This window comes from Carcharodon carcharias, chromosome 34 (assembly GCF_017639515.1).
Source record: "Carcharodon carcharias isolate sCarCar2 chromosome 34, sCarCar2.pri, whole genome shotgun sequence".
NCBI classification, from domain to species: Eukaryota; Metazoa; Chordata; class Chondrichthyes; order Lamniformes; family Lamnidae; genus Carcharodon; species Carcharodon carcharias.
Window position 1 is genome coordinate 6,118,437 of NC_054500.1, and position 18,476 is coordinate 6,136,912.

The window sequence follows — 18,476 nt, forward strand, 5'->3', positions numbered from 1 at the left end:
CTTCGGCTCCATCCCCCTTCCCTCCCTTCCCCCCTTTCCCCCTCCCCCAATTCCCCTCAACACCCCGCCCCCCCCCCCCCCCACCCACTCCGGACGCCGACGAGGCGGGCGGGCGTTCGGCGCTTCGGGATTTCCCGGCGGCAGCGTTCGTCCCATTCCGTGGAGATTCTCCCCCCACTCCTACGGCCGCGCGCGTGTTCGGGAGTTTCCGGCGGCAGCGTTCGTCCGTTTCCGTGGAGATTTTCACCCCACCCCCCCCCATTCCAACGGCCGCGCGCGTGTTCGTGAGTTTCCGGCGGCAGCGTTCGTCCGTTTCCGTGGAGATTTTCACCCCACCCCCCACACCCCTACTGCCTCGTGCGTGTTCGTGAGTTTCCGGTGGCAGCGTTCGTCCGTTTCCGTGGAGATTTCCCCCCCCCCCTACACTCCTACGGCCGCGCGCGTGTTCGTGAATTTCCGGCGGCAGCGTTCGTCTATTTCCGTGGTGATTGTCTTCCCCCCCCCCCCCCGTCACTCCTCCGGCCGCCCGCGTGTTCGTGAGTTTCCGGCGGCAGGGTTCGTGAGTTTCCGTGAGCAGTTTTCCAACCCCTCCCCCCCCCCCCCCCCCCCCTCCCCCTCCCCCTCCTCCTCTCGGCCGCGCGTCGCGGCGTCGGGCGGCCGCCATGTTGTGGAGGGTGTTTTCCTTTCTCTTGCTTCCCTCAGTCAGTGTGTGTAATGGAGAGGCACCCGGGGGTCGGATCCGCACAGAAAAGCACCGAGAAAATACCTGCCAATACCAAAACGCTTAAACAGTAACAACAGAACCGTTTACTTCCTATCTCTAAGAGTCAGTGAGAGCTTAATTGCAGTGCCCGGTGGTAATTTTTTTTTATATGTGTATATATATATATATATAAATATAAATAATTTTTTGAGAAAAAGACAAAAGGGAGAGAGCCGAGCCGAGCCGAGCGAGCGAGAGAAAAATGTCTCTCGAAAGCCTCAGCCTCAGCCTCACCTCCTCCAACAAGCAGTCCCCCCAAAACGAACACAACAACATCAACCTCACTGAGTCAGGAGACGAAAGGTCGAGTAAAAACAACCTTTTTATCCAACATTTCTCTTTTGATATATTTATTTATATATAAAAAATATATATATAATAATAATAATATATATAATATATAATAATTAAAAAAAAATCCATCATCAACATCAACAACAACAACAACAACAACAACAACAACAAATTGTCCAACAATTTGCCAAGGTTTTTTTTTTCCTGAAGGGGACACCTTGGAAACGGAAGGTAGAGGAATGAATGTATCTGTGGATTAACTTTTTTTTGGGGGGGGGGGGGGGGTGGGGGGAGGAGGGGAAAGAAAATATATAATCTTTTACTATCTCATTCTAAATCCTCTTGAAAAGTGGTCGCTAGATTATATATTTATATATATATATATATATCCTTTTTACATATATATATATATATATAGAAAGGAGAAGGGTTTAAGGCCTAATCGCATGCCTGGGTGGTGGAGAGCAATGTGACTATGTCTTTAATGCACAGCAATTACTTTTACAGTAGGGAACTATTTCTGTATGCTTATTAGTTTATATCATTACATTAATGATTTTTTTTCCCTCCCTCTCTGATAAATCCTTTTAATAAAACGCAGCCCGGTTAAAGGACATCGGCAAGTGACCTTTGAACTTCGATTTTTTTTTTTACCCAGCGTCCTCATTGTAAAATTGAGAAACATTTATCATTTATTTTAAACCCACCCTTTTGAATATATCTTGATGTGTTTGTGATGTTCTTTGAAATATGCATGACCCACGGAGCAAAACAAAAAAAAAACTTTTCAATCCTTTCACAAATACAGCTGCCCAAGATTTATTTTTTTTTTCTTTTTGGTGGCTTCGGTTCGGTCCTTTTCTAAATCTGTTGGTACCCACATTAAAAAAAAATCACCACCTTCTGTTTGTACAATATTTACTTGTCAGCATGAAGCATTCATATCGTATCCTTTCCTATATTGTTTTGGGCAAAAAGAAATGCCAAATTGCAACTCATTTAATTCTTTTTTTTTCACTGTCTTCAGCAATGAATAACTAACTGATCCCTCCTATGTACATTTCTTTTGTAGTTCTCATTTTATTCCTGTTATGGAAGGTCAGAGTACAGTGTTGTCATTAGGATTTCAATAAAGTGTTGTGATGGACATGTAAATTTTTTTTTAAACTACATCCATTTGAACTGAAAACACCCAACAACACAGTTATAGATTTTGCCCTTCTAAATTCAATATGTAGACCATGGATTATATAAGTAAACAAGATAATAGAGACTTACAGATTTGACACTAGTAGCAAGAGTAATTTGAGATAAATTGGGATTTTTCAGACAACAGGCATCTCGGAGCAGCATTGAAATACGTCGTCTCTTAAGCCTATTTTTTTCAAAGGTGTGCCAGTATATGTTACATTACCTTACTGACGATGCTGCAATACCATAAGGTATGAAGGGAGATGGTGCCAGTCATTGCAGGGTGAACTGGACTGCATTTTAGAGATCAGTTAGGGATCAAAGTGCCGATAGAGTTGAGCACTGCCTTTTTGTAAATTGCTTATCCACAAACAAAGCAGTTACTTTATCAATAACCTGGAGTAAAATAACACATACTCTTGGATGTTGGCAAAATCATTTACATGTCTTAAAACCGACCTCAACAAAGAAATTTGCTTTAAAAGTAAAGTCCATTTCTGGGGTGAGTACAAACTTGAAGATCTCAATTAATTAAGATCATGTGTAGACACTGAGTAACTTAAGTTTTTAACCAGGGCAGAGTAGTTATGACTTGTTGCTGTACCAAAAAATATTTTGTTTCAGTAATTCATGAGTCATTGTGTGGGATAACATAGAACCTGGCTAGAAGTTTGATGGACGTGACAGGATGGTGGTTTGTACACAGAAATAGATATTTAATGGGGATTAGCCACATTTTTCATCATTTAATTGTTTCAAGTTGATCTTAAAGTTCCCAAATGTATCATAGAGCCACTGAAGAGAAGGACTTGGGATTATTACTGGGGTCCCAACATGTTGTATTATTGGAAATGATAGACAGATCGTGGGCTCCCTGATATAAAAGGGTAAATCGCCTTCCATGTCAATCTTTGCAGATGCTTTGAGCACCATTGACAGAGTCAAGTAAAAGTCCAATTATTTGCAAAGCCATGGAATTGTGCAAGGATAGCTGGAAATGGGGTTTGGGAAATTTAAAACCAGTTTAAAAGAGAGAATTAAATAATAAAATAGTTAATTCTCATTAACTATTTATTCCATTTCCAAATCACCACCCTGTCATGTTGATAAAGCTTCTTAATTTATGGATTACAATTTCACAGTTAGTAATAAAATTATTTTCATTGTACTTTAAGCAGAGGACAGTCTTTAGCTCTTTTAATTGGTGGGGAAGGTAGTGCAGCAAGTTTGTGTATCAGTGGGGCAGAACAAAAGCTGTGCGTCCATTTATTGAGTTCCCGGTATTTTGCACAAGTAAACGTTGAGCGCTGCTGAAAAATTGGGGAGATTAGTAACTCAATCTTGTCAGCTGTTAAGCAGTCGGTGACAGAGCCTTCAGACCAGATCAGCTGATGATGTTGTAGCCAGTTTGTGGTGGGAGCTAAAGGAAGCGTAAAATAGCTATAATTGGCAAAGGATGTGAAAGATTTTAATTGTTACATCAATCTAGTTTTGACCCTGCATGACCCTGTTTTGACCCTGTTGAAATAATTTATTTAAAAAGCCTTAAGTTTGGCATTTTCCCATTAGCTCAGTTGGTAAAAGCAGCAGGCATTTGTACCATGCAGACTTGAAGACCCAAGGTAGTGAGGGCACTAAAATGCCCTGTAGGGAGGGGAAATCAGTCAGATTGTGTTGGAAGTACTCCTGTACATTGCTGAGGAGAGGAGTTGGTTCTGTTGTTATGCCTGTATTATGGGAAAACGTGTCAACGTTTTCACATGAATAGTAACTCCTTTGAAGGAGATACTGGAGGTTACCCACAGAGCAATGTCACACAATGAGTATGATGCAATATCTTCAGGAGAGGAGGAGGGGAGAAAGCTCATTTGTACAATGAAATAAGTTGAGTGAGTTGCATTTTTTTTTTGGTTTGTGATTTTTAAGATGACAGTGTATGAGTGAGATTTTGTGGGCAGTTTGTAAAATGTTAGAAAATTGTAATTGACTGGTTTAAAAATTTAATGTAGTCATAAACAGACTCATTCTTTTCTATCTAGAGGGACATGATGCAACCTATTTCTTCCATTGCCTTCTACATTCAGCAGATCGTGCTCTGGGTTGTTTTAACTCCCTTTTCTTTCACGTGGACAAATTGTTAACCTGATCGGGGGATTAATAAGATGCAGCTGGGGAGTCAGCATGAGTACCTGGCTGGGTATCAATCCAGTATGCACGGGCTGGAGCCTCAGGAGGACAAAGACTCACTTTATTTCTATTAAAGAGATACTTTTGAATGTTTTGTTGCAGATTGCTCTAAGACCTTATATTTTAACACCCTTGATGTTTGATAGGTGGCTGTGGAAGAGTGATCGCTAATATTTGAGGAAATGTACCATTAACTCTGGGCTGGTATATGACTTTTTTTTACAAAGACAGAAAACTCTTAGTGTTACTAGAATCTCCCTTTTCCCCATTAGATGGACAATCTAAGCCAGGATAGAAATGAAAAGTAGGGAAGGTGTGCTAAACCTGAAACTTGGTTAGACCAGACTTAGACAACAGCGTGCAGTTCTGGTCACCACATTATAAAATGGATATAGATGCAGTGGAGAGAGTGCAGAAGAAATGTGTGGGTATACAGATCAGGGAAGGATTGACAGCCTGGATCTCTGCTCTCTGGAAAAAGAAGGCTGAGTGGTGGCCTAATAGATGTCTTTAAAATTATGAACGGTTTTGATAAAGTGGATACAGAGAGAATGTTTCCTCCTATCAGGAAGAGGCCATCAATGTAAGATAATCACCAAGAAATCTAATAGGGAATTTAGAAGAAACTTCGTTACTCAAAGAGTGGTGAGACTGTGGAACTCACTACCACAGGGAGTGGTTGAAGAGAATAGTATGAATCCATTTAAGAGGAAGCTAGACAAATATGAGGGAGAAAGGATAGATGGTAACACTGGCATGGGACTGGTTGGTCAAAGGGCCTCTTTCTGTGCTGTTTATCCTTTTTATCCTATTTATACAAATCCAAGCTCGCTCATTCACCAGGGTTTTCATTAACTTAAAAATATATTCCCTAATTTACATCTTTGGACATAATTTTTGAAGATAAGCCAAGTACTGACTTCATTTCCGAAAGTCTTAATGAGAATGCTGATTGAAATTACTTCATTTTGAAAATGCCTATTGCTGATGAGGCAGCTAGTGGTAACCCAAAATGTTTGAATTTAAGCTCCATACCCAAAACACCAAGCGTTTTCCAGCATACGCATTAACACGCTGTGCAGATATTCCTGAGTGTTTTGGTCCACTGTTTCTTCAAAGGAATGATGGAATAAGGTACACTGCCTGTACTTTTTGTTTTTGAGTTTTTAAAAAATATACCTTATACATACAGTTTCTATTTCTATTACACTTAGTGTAATTACAAATCCTTGATGAGAGGCATTGCTATTGGGAGGTTTGCCTCTAGTATTGGGAGTGGGAAGTTTTACATTGGATGGAGGATGTTCCCAAGTTACTTGTTACTGTTTTTCGGTCCTGGTATACCATTACTGCTTGGGGAGGTGGACGGGAAATTTATTGGGTTTCTGTCAGAATCACCGTGCAACCGGTACTCCGAGGTATACAAAATCTGATTTTTATTTCTCTGGCAGAATGCCCCTGAGGCAAAGGCTTTCATCTGTTCAGCGGCTCCCCAACCCTGTTTGATTGAGTAGGAGTTCATTACAATGGAAATTATAGCTCCTCAAATACCATGTTTGAATTTCAAACATCGAGCCCCAAGTTGGCTGGTAATAAAGTCCTTATTTCTGTTTAAGTTAAAAATTTATGTAAAAAATGAATGGTACAATGGGTTCTGGTGTTTGAAAAAGCAACAACTTGCTTTTATGTAGTACCTTTAACATAGTAAAGCACCCCCAACACCTTTTATAGGAGCATAACCAGACAAAAAATTGACACTGAGCTAAAGATGGACGGTTTTGGGTAGGTGGACGAAAGCTTGTCAAAGTAGTACATTTTTGGGGACCTTCAGGATAAAGAGGTGGAGAGGATTTGGGAAGGCTAAAGCTGCGCTCACCAGTGGGGGCTGAGGAAGTAGAGGCAGCACATGAGGTCAGAGTTGGAATAATGCAGAGTTCTTGCTCGGATGTAGATCACATTGTTCTACAGACATCAATTTTAAGGGTTTAAACAAGTGCTGTGTTCCTATTACGTAGTAAGTAAATTTGGGTGCCAGGTGCTACATTGAGCAATATAAGCCAGGGGGCTGTGAGGTTTGAAATGTAGCTTTTTGGTGAGTTGTTTGAACTTAGCAGCAGTGTTACAATTGGCCTCTGCACCAGGGCCATGGAGGGAACAAATGAGCTAGGGTTCCCTCTCCTGAATGCAGTTCAGTGGCTGATATTGGAAAATGTACTGATGTCAGGTCAGGGCAGAGCAGGGCTGGAGTATGGTGCCACAGATGATAGAATAGCTTGCTGGCCTTCAAAAGCCTAAAATGATGGAAATACACAGCATGCCAGTTAACAGCTGATAGAAAAAGTCAGATTAAAATTTTGTGACACCCTTTGTCAGAACTGCCGTGGTTGGTGGGAGAGAACTATGGCCTGCTGGAGGGGTAAAGGTTGTGGAAATCTGCAGATCGTTTTCACCAAGAAGCAGCTAATGGACCTTACAATTGTACATATATATAAAAAAACTTTAATTGCAAGAAAGAGGTGTAAAGGGCTGTACATTAGGTAGAGATCTTGCTCAGGTAGGTGGAAGTCTGAGGCTGATTTACCATGACTAGCTGTCATGCCCCATCATAGAAACTACAAGACGCTTGGAACAGCCCAGGATTGGGAACTGTATGTGGCTGTGCAGGCTCCCTATAATATCTCAACCAAGTGACATGTGAGCCATGACAGTGAGTCAGTGGTCACGGTGGTGAGGGAGAAGACCCTACAGCCAAGTTTGGTCCTCACTTATCATCTATGTGTGCACATTTACCCAAATGCTATTTGATAATCAGGAGAAGTTAAAATAGCTAGTGGTGCTTTCTTGCGCGCACAGGAAGAAAGGCTTATAATATTCCAGTCACTTTCTTGGCTGAGATCCAACTCAACACAAACTAGGGATTACATGTGGGACTTCACTTGTGTGTAAGGTACAACTACTCTTTGGGTATCTTACTGAGTTATTAGACCTTGTTATGATGTAAAGAACATACATTTTTAAAGCTGCATCTTCATCCAACATCTTTCATTACTGCAGTGTGAATATAAAGTTGTTTCCATTGAAAAATAAAGGCGTGGTAAACTGAGCTGTGTCCATTTGAACACCCACACTAGAAGACATTCTTTCATTTACCTTTCAGCATTTAAGCAATCAAAAAAATGTCTTCATTGATATGCAATTGTAAGCAGAAAGGGGAATGTTTGAAAGGGAAAGTTTTCTTTATTGTTCAATTTCCTTAATTTAGCCATATTAACTGTTTAAAATGTTCATAGAAACCAATAATATCAATGAAAATGCATCAGTAGCCAGAAATCTGAGACTTTTCTTTCTTTGATTTTCTCCTGTCTTCTGAAACCACTGATTCTTGCTGGAGTCCAATCTCTTGGAGACAACTGTCCATCGGGTCTTTCTCTGAACGTGCAGGCCAAGATATTTAGTTTTGGCAGTTTGAAGTTAGAGAGAATCATAGCGCATCATGCTGCTGCTCTTCAAATGCCTTCTAGCAAGAATCACTGGGTCATGTTCAGGGTGGACACCCAGGCCAGTTCTCCTCCCTCCAGTAATGGGTACAGAAGCCATTATGCAGCATCCCCAATTTAATTGTGGTTGAGATCAGTTAGCTCACCACAGACCAAAATAACAAATTTGAGATCTCGCTGGTCTGCTTGCCCCAGGTATTCACTACTTAAATGCTAAGTCATTGGGAGAGCCTTATTTTAGTGGGGTTATAAAATTGTTGCCATTCTACAAATCAGAAGGGTCAATTTCAATCTCTATTCTGTACTGAGCTCACTAACCTCAGCCAAGACATAAGCTGGGGTTCTTGCAATTGACCCCATGCTCAAGAGGTTTGGATTGGAAAATGTAGTCAGGGTTCAGGTGAGAACAGGAATATGTTTGCTTTGTTGCTTCCCCGAGGTGGACTGGCTGCTCTGATAGGGCACAGGGTTCTCACAGAAGAAACAGAGTGTCGAAAATACAGTCAATCACGGGAGCGCTCAATTTCTTAAATGTTCGTCCCATTGCTGGTTACCTCCTCAGTGAAACAATGATTGACTTTCACTCCTTAGTGAACAATAACCAGTTTTGTGAGGTACCAGAGGGTTACAGGGACCTGTAAAACCCAACCGTAGCATTAGCATCATCAAGAGAAAACCAAACACTGCTCACAACTTAATGTTTATTCATAAGATGAAAGCAGTTGTTCTTTAATGATTTCTCAGCAAGTTAAATTTTCTGTAACTCTAAACTATATATTAGCACATTGCTGTACATGACAGTCAAGTTCTTGTTAGAATAACAGTGCCAGTTTATTATTTAAGCTTCAAGGGCAAGATTTGCATCCTGCTTCTAACCCTGTACTCAGTGGAACAGGATGGTGGTCAATGCTGAACTCAAAGAGGAACCATAGTTTTATTATTTTCAGTTCACTGGGTTCACGAGCATCATAAAATCATTTGTGGATTACCTTTATCTGCTTAATTTATAATTTAAATGAAATCACATTTTACTCCACAATGTCAATTCCTACTACCCCTGACAATGATTCATTTTTGGTAATATAGGGAAGAAGGAGAACTGGAGGAAGGGGAATTAGAAGATGATGGTGAGGAAGTGGAAGCTCAGGAGGAATCCCAGGAGAAAATCAAGAAAGAGAAAGGCGAAAAACAGGAACGGGATCACGAAGATGATGAGAAAGAAAAGGATAAGGACAAGTCCCACCGTAGGATGAAGAGAAAGCGGAAGAAAGAAAGGGAAAAAGAAAAGAAGAGATCAAAAAAGAAACGGAAATCAAAGCACAAGGTAATCAGCCCTAAAGTTCAATATCAGCTGGACTTCTCTAAATACATTCGTTATAGTTGAACCTCAGGGTTAATAATATTAGGAATATTTAACTCGGAAACAATGATCCCTTTAAAATGTACTTGTGCGTGGCCAGTTTTTCCAGTGTGCAGTTCCTGTTGTGGCCACACATGCATTATTTTATCTCTGGACAAGGCCTGTGTGGTACTTTCCAGACTGCGTGCACTTGCATAACTTAGCAGGAACATTGCTCATTTAATAATTTTGGAAGTCAACATAGAAATTTATGGAACTGAAGGAGGCTATTCAACTCATCACCAGTGCCAGTTTAAAAAAGCTATGAAGTCTAATCCCACTTTGCAGCTCTTGCCCATAGCCTTGTAAGTTATGGCACTTAATAGAATAATTATAGAATCATGGAATAGTTACAACACAGGACTCCATGCTGGGTCTCTGTAAAAGCAACAATTGAATCTGCTTCCACATCTTGGGCATGAAATCCAGATCCTAACCACTGCGTTTAAAAAAAATGTTTTAACTCATGTCACAGTAGTTTTGCCATTCACCTGAAACTGGTATCCCCTGGATCTCTGACCTTCTGCTAATGTCTGTCTCAACCCCTCATAATTTTGAACTTCTCCATCATATCTTTCTAAGGTGAACAACTCCCAGCTTCTCCAATCTATCTACATAACTGAAGTCCCTCACCCTTGGGACCATTCTTGTAAATCTTTTCTGCATCCTTTCTAAAACCTTCACATCCTTCCTCAAGTGTGATGCGAAGCATTTTATTTTTTTCTCTATTATTCATTCATGGGATGTGGGCTTCACTGGCTGGGCCAGCATTTATTACTCAATCCTAGTTGCCCTTGAGAAGGTGGTGGTAAGCTGCCTTCTTGAACTGCTGCAGCCCATGTGGTGTAGGTACACCCACAGTGCTGTTAGGGAGGGAGTTCCAGGATTTTGACCCAGCAACAGTGAAGAAACAGCGATATATTTCCAAGGTTCAGATAGTGAGTGACTTGGAGGGGAACTTCCAGTGGTGGTGTTCCCATCTATTTGCTGTCCTAGTTCTTCTAGATGGTAGTGGTCATGGGTTCGGAATGTGCTGTCAAAGGAGCCTTGATGAATTCCTGCAGTGCACCTTATAGATTGTAGGCACTGCTGTAACTGTGTGTTGCTGGTGGAGGGAGTGATTGTTTGTGGATGTGGTGCCAATCAAACAGGCTGCTTTGTCCTGGACAATGTCAAGCTTCTTGAGTGTTGTGGGAGCTGCACTCTTCCAGGCAAGTGGAGAGTATTCCATTACATTCCTGACTTGTGCCTTGTAGACGGTGGACAGGCTTTGGGGAGTCAGGAGATGAGTTACTTATCACGCAATTCCTTGCCTTTGACCTGCTCTTGTAGCCATAGAATTTATATCCTTAGCCCAGTTCAGTTTCTGGTCAGTGGTAACCCCCAGGATGTTGATAGTGGGGGATTCAGTGATGGTAATACCTTTGAACATCAGGGGGTGATGGTTGGGTTCTCTCTTGTTGGAGACGGTCATTGCCTGACACTTGAGTGGCGCAAATGTTACTTGCCACCCGTCAGCCCAAGCCTGGATATTGTTCAGGTCTTGCTGCATTTGGACATGGACTGCTTCAGTATCTGAGGAGTCGCGAATGGTGCTGAACATTGTGCAATCATCAGCGAACATCCCCACTTCTGACCTTATGATGGAAGGAAGGTTATTGATGAAGCAGCTGAAGGCGGTTGGGCTGAGTACACTACCCTAAGGAACCCCTGTACTGATGTTCTGGAGCTGAGATGACTGACCTCCAACAACCACAACCATCTTCCTTTGTGCTAGGTATGATTCCAGTTAGCAGAAAGTTTTTCCCCTGATTCCCATTGACTCCAGTTTTGCTAGGGCTCCTTGATGCCACACTGTCAAATGCTGCCTTGATGTCATGGACAGTCACTCTCACCTCACCTTGGGAGTCCAGCTCTTTTGTCCATATTTGGACCAAGGCTGTAATGAGGTCAGGAGCTGAGTGGCCTGGCGGGACCCAAACTGGGCATCAGTAAGCAGGTTATTGCTAAGCAAATGCTGCTTGATAGCACTGTTGATGACCCCTTCAATTACTTTACTGATGATGGAGAGTAGACTGGTGGGGTGGTAATTGGCCAGGTTGGATTTGTCTTGCTTTTTGAGGACAGGACATACTTGGGCAATTTTCCACATAGCCAGGTAGATGCCAGTGTTGTAACTGTACTGGAACAGCCTGGCTAGGGGTGTGGCAAGTTCTGGAGCACAAGCCTTCAGTACTATTGCCAGAATATTGGACACAATACTGCAGTTGAGGCTGAACGTTTTATAAAGGTTCATCGTAACTTACTTCCTTTTGTACTCTATGCCTCCATTTGTAAAGCCTAGGATTCTGAATGCCTTTTAACTGCTTTCTCAATCTGCCCTGCTACCTTGGTGCACATGTACCCCACCAAGTTTCTGTGTTCCTGCATCCTCTTCAGAATTTCACTCTTTATTTTATATTGTCTCTCATAATTCTTCCTACCAAAATGTACGACTTAACACTTTGTTACATTAAATGTCATCTGCCACCTGTCTGCCCATTCCACCAAGCTGCCTATGTCCTCTTGAAGATTATCATTATCTTCCTCACAATTCACAATACCTTCAAGTTTTGTGTAATTCACAAACCTAAGGAGGATTGGAAGATGACGTCCAGTGCCTCCATAATTACACCCCCCCACATTCCTCAGTATCCTTGGATGCATTTCATTCAGTCCTGGTGACTTATCAGCTTTAAGTACAGTTAGCCTTTCTAATACCTCCTCTTCATCAATTTTTAGCGCATCTGCTGTTTTAACTATCTCGGCTTTCTCTATGAATTTTGCTTATTCTTGCTTTGCTAAAGACAAATGCAAAGTATTAATTTAACACCACCACCAGGCTCTCTGTCTCCATGCGTGGATTCCCTTTTCAGCCCCGAAATGGCCCCACCCCTCCTCTTAATAGCCTTCTAATATTTACATACCTATAGAAGACTTTTGAATTCTCTTTTATATTAGCTACCAGTTTCTTCCCATACTTTCGAGTTGCTTTCTTTCCTTTTAGTTAATCAAGCGGTGTGGTGGTAATGTCACTAGACTAGTAAACCAGAGGGCCGGGCTAATGCACTGGGAACATGGGTTCAAATCCCACAATGGCAGTTGGTGGAATTGAAATTCAATTACTAAATCTGGATTATAAAGCTAGTCTCAGTAATGGTGACCGTGAAATTATCATCGATTGTTGTAAAAACCCATCTGGTTCATTAATGTCCTTAAGGAAAGGAAATCTGCCATCCTTACGTGGTCTGGCCTACATGTGATTCCAGACCCCAGTACAGCAATGTAGTTGACTCTTAACTGCCCTCTAAAATGGCCTGGTAAGCTACTCAGTGCAAGGGCAATTAGGGCTAGGCAACAAATGCTGTTTTCACCAGCGACGCTCACATTCCATGAAAGAGTATAAAAAACTTTCTATATTCAGCCTGGGTCTCAGTTGCAATATCAACCTGATATTTATCATAAGCTTCATTTTGCTCTCTATTTCTTTCATCCGGGGAGCTCTGTATTAATCGGACCCACGCCAGTTGGTGAAGTTGAAACTAAGACAGATCAAATTTCTTTGCTGGAGAGAGTTTACTGACATAGTTCACAGTCAACACTACTCCCACTACCAGTGTCCTAGCTAGGTGTACAAATACCCAACATCTATTTAACAATGTAATTGCCATTAAACTGTAACAGTAATTAATAAGAGAGTGACAGATTCTCCATTTTTTTTAAATTAAAACTTTTGAAAACTCAAGAACAATCTTGCAAACTAAACAAAAAGAAACAAAATTATATGTATTTTTGCATTTTCTATGTCTCACATTGTTATAACCAAACATTAATAGATCCCATATTCCCCCTTCTTTAAACATTTTACCATATGTAAATAATTACAAAGCAATCAAAGAAAATATCTGTTTTCCATATCCTCATTATAACACAAGGCGTCCCTCTTTCAGTACATCTAATAATCTCTTGGAGCAAGCATCTCTCTTCGTAAAACACTCTGACAATCAGTGACTTGCATCCACCCATTTTATTTTGGAAATCTCTCTCCTTTATTTCCTTTATGCTAGCAAGGTCAATTCTCAACTTCTTTCAGTGACACCCTTTGTCAAATGAACATTGCCCCAAAGAGAATGGTTATTCTCATAGCATTCTATGGGAAAGCTTTTCTTGTACTGCCCTTGTATAGTATTTCCTTCAGTATATTAGAAAAGTACACCCCTATATTTATTGCTTCTACTAACACAGTGTTTCAGCAGCTGAGGTGCTTTTAACTGCACTTTATTTTTTTAATTTCCCAGGCCAATGGACAACATTTATTATTCTTTCTCACCAAGAATATGATAAACCTTGCTATGTTAGAATATCCATCTGGAAGATTGGCATGTGAAGCATTGCTAAAAGTGACTAACCTCACATCTTCTGGATAACCCAAGTTGGAAGCTTGAGTGTGCATTTCTCTGAATTTAATTTCTTTAATGTTTTATTTGTTCTCAGGGCTTCCTCAATTGTAGCATGTTTCATTGTAGTACTCAGTTCCAATGCGTCATAACTAGCATCAGGTCTAGTCTGAGTGTGCAACCAGTTCAACTGTCCAATCAAACTTGTCAGTTGGTTTATTTCTTCCTTGGACACAGAATCCTCTTTGTGTGAGGACCTGGCTTGATTTATTGGAATGCGATGGACATTTTCTAAGTAAGACTGTTGATTTAATGTCACGCCTGACTTCCAACCTTAAATTCTTCTTTATCTGTCACCCATTGCTCAAATTCTGCGTAACCTCCCCAAACAAAACCATCAACACGCATTATAAAGATGCCTGCGAGTTTCTCCTTGTGATACCAATAGAAAATTGCTGGGTCTGCCTTTAGCTGAACACAACTTGTTTTCAACAGGACAGACCTAACTGAGAAATGACATACCCTTGGCACATCATTCAATCCATAAACCCAATTGTTTAATTTCCACAGTTCCCCATCTATATTGTCAATATAACATTGTAAATTGTAGGATTTCTCATCCTACAAAAACTCAGCTTTTATATCAATCGATTTACATTCCCAGGAATGTGTTGCTAAAAGAGCTAAGAAAATCTTCAAGCTCAGTTCCCCTGCAGTATGGGAGTCCACCCTAACATCTTGATCACCAAGCTGTTCTTCAAAACCCCCGAGCTACTAGTCTAGCTTTAGCTTTATACGTGCCATCAGGAAGTACCTTTTCTGTGCATGTCCACCTGTGTAATAAGGCTGGCTGTCCCCAGACTGGTATTTGTATCTACACCAAATTCTTTCCAATTCTTTTTGTTTGGCACCCTTTTTCAACTTATCTTATAATTTGTTAGTAGCCACTAAAACTTCTCGATCATAAGGGCTTCTGCTTCTAGTGGCATTCCTAGCCTATTCTATGGTCTTTGTTCTTGTCCTCCACTCTCCATCCTCTCTTTCTGGACTGCTGCTACATGATCTCTCCCTTTTGCAATCAGAGTCTGTTTCACAAGTGTGTGATCTTTTCCTAGGGCCGTGACCACTCTGCAGCCCAATTTCAGAACTCGCCCTGCATTTTTCAGCCTTCCAACTCTTTGGGCAGAATCATCCCAGATTTACACTAAACGCAGTAGCAGGCGGGAGGAAGGACGTTTTACTTGCTGGCCACAATGGTGGTTTTTCACGCCGTATAAACCCATTCCTGGTGCATTCCACCTCTTTAATAATGCATTTACAAGGAACACGCCAGCTCAGTGGTGGGCAGGTTCAGATTTACCCACCGCCTCATGACCTCATCGCATCCTTGCTCTGGGCGCATATTTAAAGCACACAAGAGTGCAGTCTACTTCATACCTTCAGACCAGGACTGCTCCAGGCGACAGATTGCCCTGAAAGCAAAGATGATGGCAGCCCACAAATTTAGTGTGATCTCTGGGGCACCTGCTGGTTGCAGTGGAAGGCCGCTGCGATGTCCTCTTCCCCCGCTCTGGCCACAGGGGTTCCACCAGTGTCACCAATCCAGCCTGGGAGGCAGTGGCAGTCAGCACCACCAGAGCATAAAGGAGGTCAGCCATCCAGTGCAGGAAGAGGATGAATGCTCTCATCATTTATCACCACCTCATCACTCAACTCTCACACTCAATAACCCATTACACACCCAAAGGGACCTCACAGCTCAAGGTCAACACCACTAACTCTCACACACATCCCCACATCCCCGTTAGACTCATATCCTCTGGAGTTCGGAGATCATCTCATCCATGGCCCACTCAGCATACAAGCATTCCATGCAGTGCCATCCACCCTGCTGACACACACTCCATCTGTGTTCATGCAGTAGAAACCGGCTCACAATAGTAGGGAGAGGTCCCAGACCGGGGCGGGGGTTGGAGTGGCCCACATTAGACCCCTCACTCACTTTGAGGAGTGTGCCATTGTGTTGACTGGCAAGGACGTGGACTGTGCCTGTGGCGAATTGAGGTCTGTGACAAACAGCCACGTGTGAGTCCTCCACCATCCCACTCTCAATGCAACTGGCATTGCTCTCTCACCTGCTTTTGACTCTGCTGCCATGCACTAATTATCTTTGCTTGGTTCACAAGGGAGCTCAACCCAGTACCCTCAGCCAGCCAATCCCTCAGTCCATCCAGGTGCTCATGTCCAGCCAAGAGGACACCTCCTCCATTGAGGAGCTGGAAATAAGCAGCCTGGAAGACCAATGTCATAGCACTTACCCAAACCCTCCACCAACACAGAGAGACACACACGCCTCGGTGGGACTTAGATCTAGAGCAGGCATGTTTCATAATTTGGTGGTCACCGCACGGACACATGTCTGCAGGAGGAGGCAGATTCAGCTGAGCTCCCCACACTTGGAGGACTGCTTGGGAAGAGGTATCTGTGAGGTCTGAGTCAGATGACGAGCTCTGGATTTGGCCTTCCAACTCATCCTGGAGAGTCAGCAGAAGGCAGGAGAACATCATGCAGAGTTGTTGGAAGCCCTCAACAGAGTGGCACACAAGTCAAAGGAATGCGTCCACCTACCCTCTGATGAAATGGTGCTCACAGGTGCATGCAATGAGGTCTCCATGGGGAGGATGGCGGATGCCATGGGAACCCTGGCCCAGCAGAATGTGGAGGTGCGCGCACAGACTTGCACTCTATCGTGGCAGCTGTGGGTGAGTTCCTGCAGTGGCAACACAACAGGGAAACGGGGCACTTTGACGTCCATCCAGATGCTCCTTCCCCTCAAGACCGTGGCCCTTGGGGACCCGAAGGAACAGGAGCAGCAGCTGGACAACCCTGGGTCATCTTAGGAGCCTGAGAGGCTGTCCTCTCGTTCCAAGTCCCCTTTGCCTGTGATCTCCTCAACCTCGTTCTCTATCACCGTAGAGGAAGTGGCTGGCCCACAGGAGGACAGCCAAAGCAAGCTGGAGCCCTCAAGGCCTTAGCTGTCCAGAGAGTGCACACCGAAGTCATCAGAGGCAACAGAGCTAACCATTGCACAGGCTGTCTTCCACCCCTCCTGAGGATGTCAGGGCAGCACCTAGAAGAAATGTTGGGCCTAGCAACATTTAGAATTTCTGATGGCAAGTGGTTGCCTACATTTTGTCACTTTATAATCTGAAAATATATTCACTTTCACTGAATAATGTGCAATGTTGTCTTTCAGCTTCATTGACAGGCTTTGCGAGCCCTCCCACTGCATCCCCCCCCACCCCCCACTGGCAGGTCAGCTGCACACAGCCGGACCATGAGCAATTCTGGACAGAGAAGTCTGTGTGGTGGCAGGGCCTTTCAGAGTCATGTGCAAGTATTCTCCCACACATGTGGAGCCTTCCTCCTTTACTCATCTCAATGTCCTGAGCATTTTCAATGCTGCCTGCGGGGGCTCTCTTTCAGTTGTCCATGTGATCTGACCTGCATCTCCGCCCACCCACTGATCGAACTCCCATGCAGCACCTGTGCCTGTCCAACATGAGGCTCCGCTCACTTTCAATTTTGACAGCCATGTTAGTTAAGTTTCTTCTCAGCTCCCCCATCCTTTCCCCTTCCCCCATCGCCCATGTCCTTTCCCCCCATCACTGTTGATTCCCCTGGCATCACCTTCTACCTCCCCACCATCACATACCAACCTGAACCCTTTTCTTTCCAGGACGTGCAGGTGAACGTGCATGTTGCGTACCTTCCTGAGAATTTCACCTCCATCGACATTGACCTCCCCCTTCCCATGCCCGGGGTCCGTGTCTGCCTCCGACTCCCCACAAACCACCCTCGCTGTCCCTTCTATCCCGGCCGTCGTCATTGACTCCACAGACTCTTCCCTTGCACGTTCACCTGGACAACACCCCACCCTTACTCCCTCCTCCCACCTTCCATGAGCTGCGTCACGGCAGAGCCATGTCCATGAGAATCCACCCAGCACATGTTCCACCAAAATCCGCTAGCTGTAATGCTGCAGCGTATTTTGCTCCTCGGATGTCCGGATGTGAGCCACGCCCTAATGGTAAATCCTGAATTCTTCTCGCCACAATTGCCCAGGTGTGTTCTGGGCCAGCGTGTTTTCCTGCCAATGTGGGCGGTAAATTTGATATGGGGAATGATGCCGGCGAGCAGGCAAGATGATGAGACGCAAATGCATTGAAATTAAGCTCCCGACATTGGATGGCGGGAAAGGAGGCCCGCCATTGATGGGCAGAGCGGATGATCGCAAACTGGTTTCACAACAGCGTAAAACCGATTTTTGACCGCCTTGCCAAATTGTCCGCTCACGCCCGCCATAATGTCCGACGCCAATGGGAGTGCACAGTTCAGGCCTTTACCTTATTTTGTGAATTCATGGGTCTTGCCTCTTGTCACTCATGTTGCACATTCAGCCAATGTTTGTATTTGCCAGTGGCTTTTCCTTCCTTCCTTATAATGGTAACATCCCTCCACACACTGGCTCTTACTGGCATATGTGTTACTCTAGTGCCAACTTTAGGTAGTTGTCCTTTGGGATACATTGCCTTATCCTGTGCTTCAGTATCACTTTGTTCATAATCAATCATCCCTTCATCTGCTGTAATCTGCTTCTCATAATTGGCCAACATACATGTATGTGAAGTGCATGGTGCTTCTTCACT

At 43.3% G+C, this 18,476-nt stretch overlaps 1 protein-coding gene across 7 annotated transcripts in view; it reads left to right on the forward strand.

Moving 5' to 3' along the window:
- Positions 1–654: 654 nt before the first annotated feature.
- Positions 655–18,476, forward strand: part of zc3h4 (zinc finger CCCH-type containing 4) — a 77,129-nt gene continuing 59,307 nt past the window's right edge. For 2 of the 7 annotated variants that reach the window (XM_041179177.1, XM_041179170.1), the window contains exons 1-2: positions 865–1,066; positions 9,019–9,256. In XM_041179177.1, the coding sequence (XP_041035111.1) occupies positions 966–1,066; positions 9,019–9,256 (339 nt within the window). In that variant the 5' untranslated portion in view covers positions 865–965. The other 5 variants (XM_041179172.1, XM_041179174.1, XM_041179171.1 and 2 more) reach the window with 5 other exon arrangements.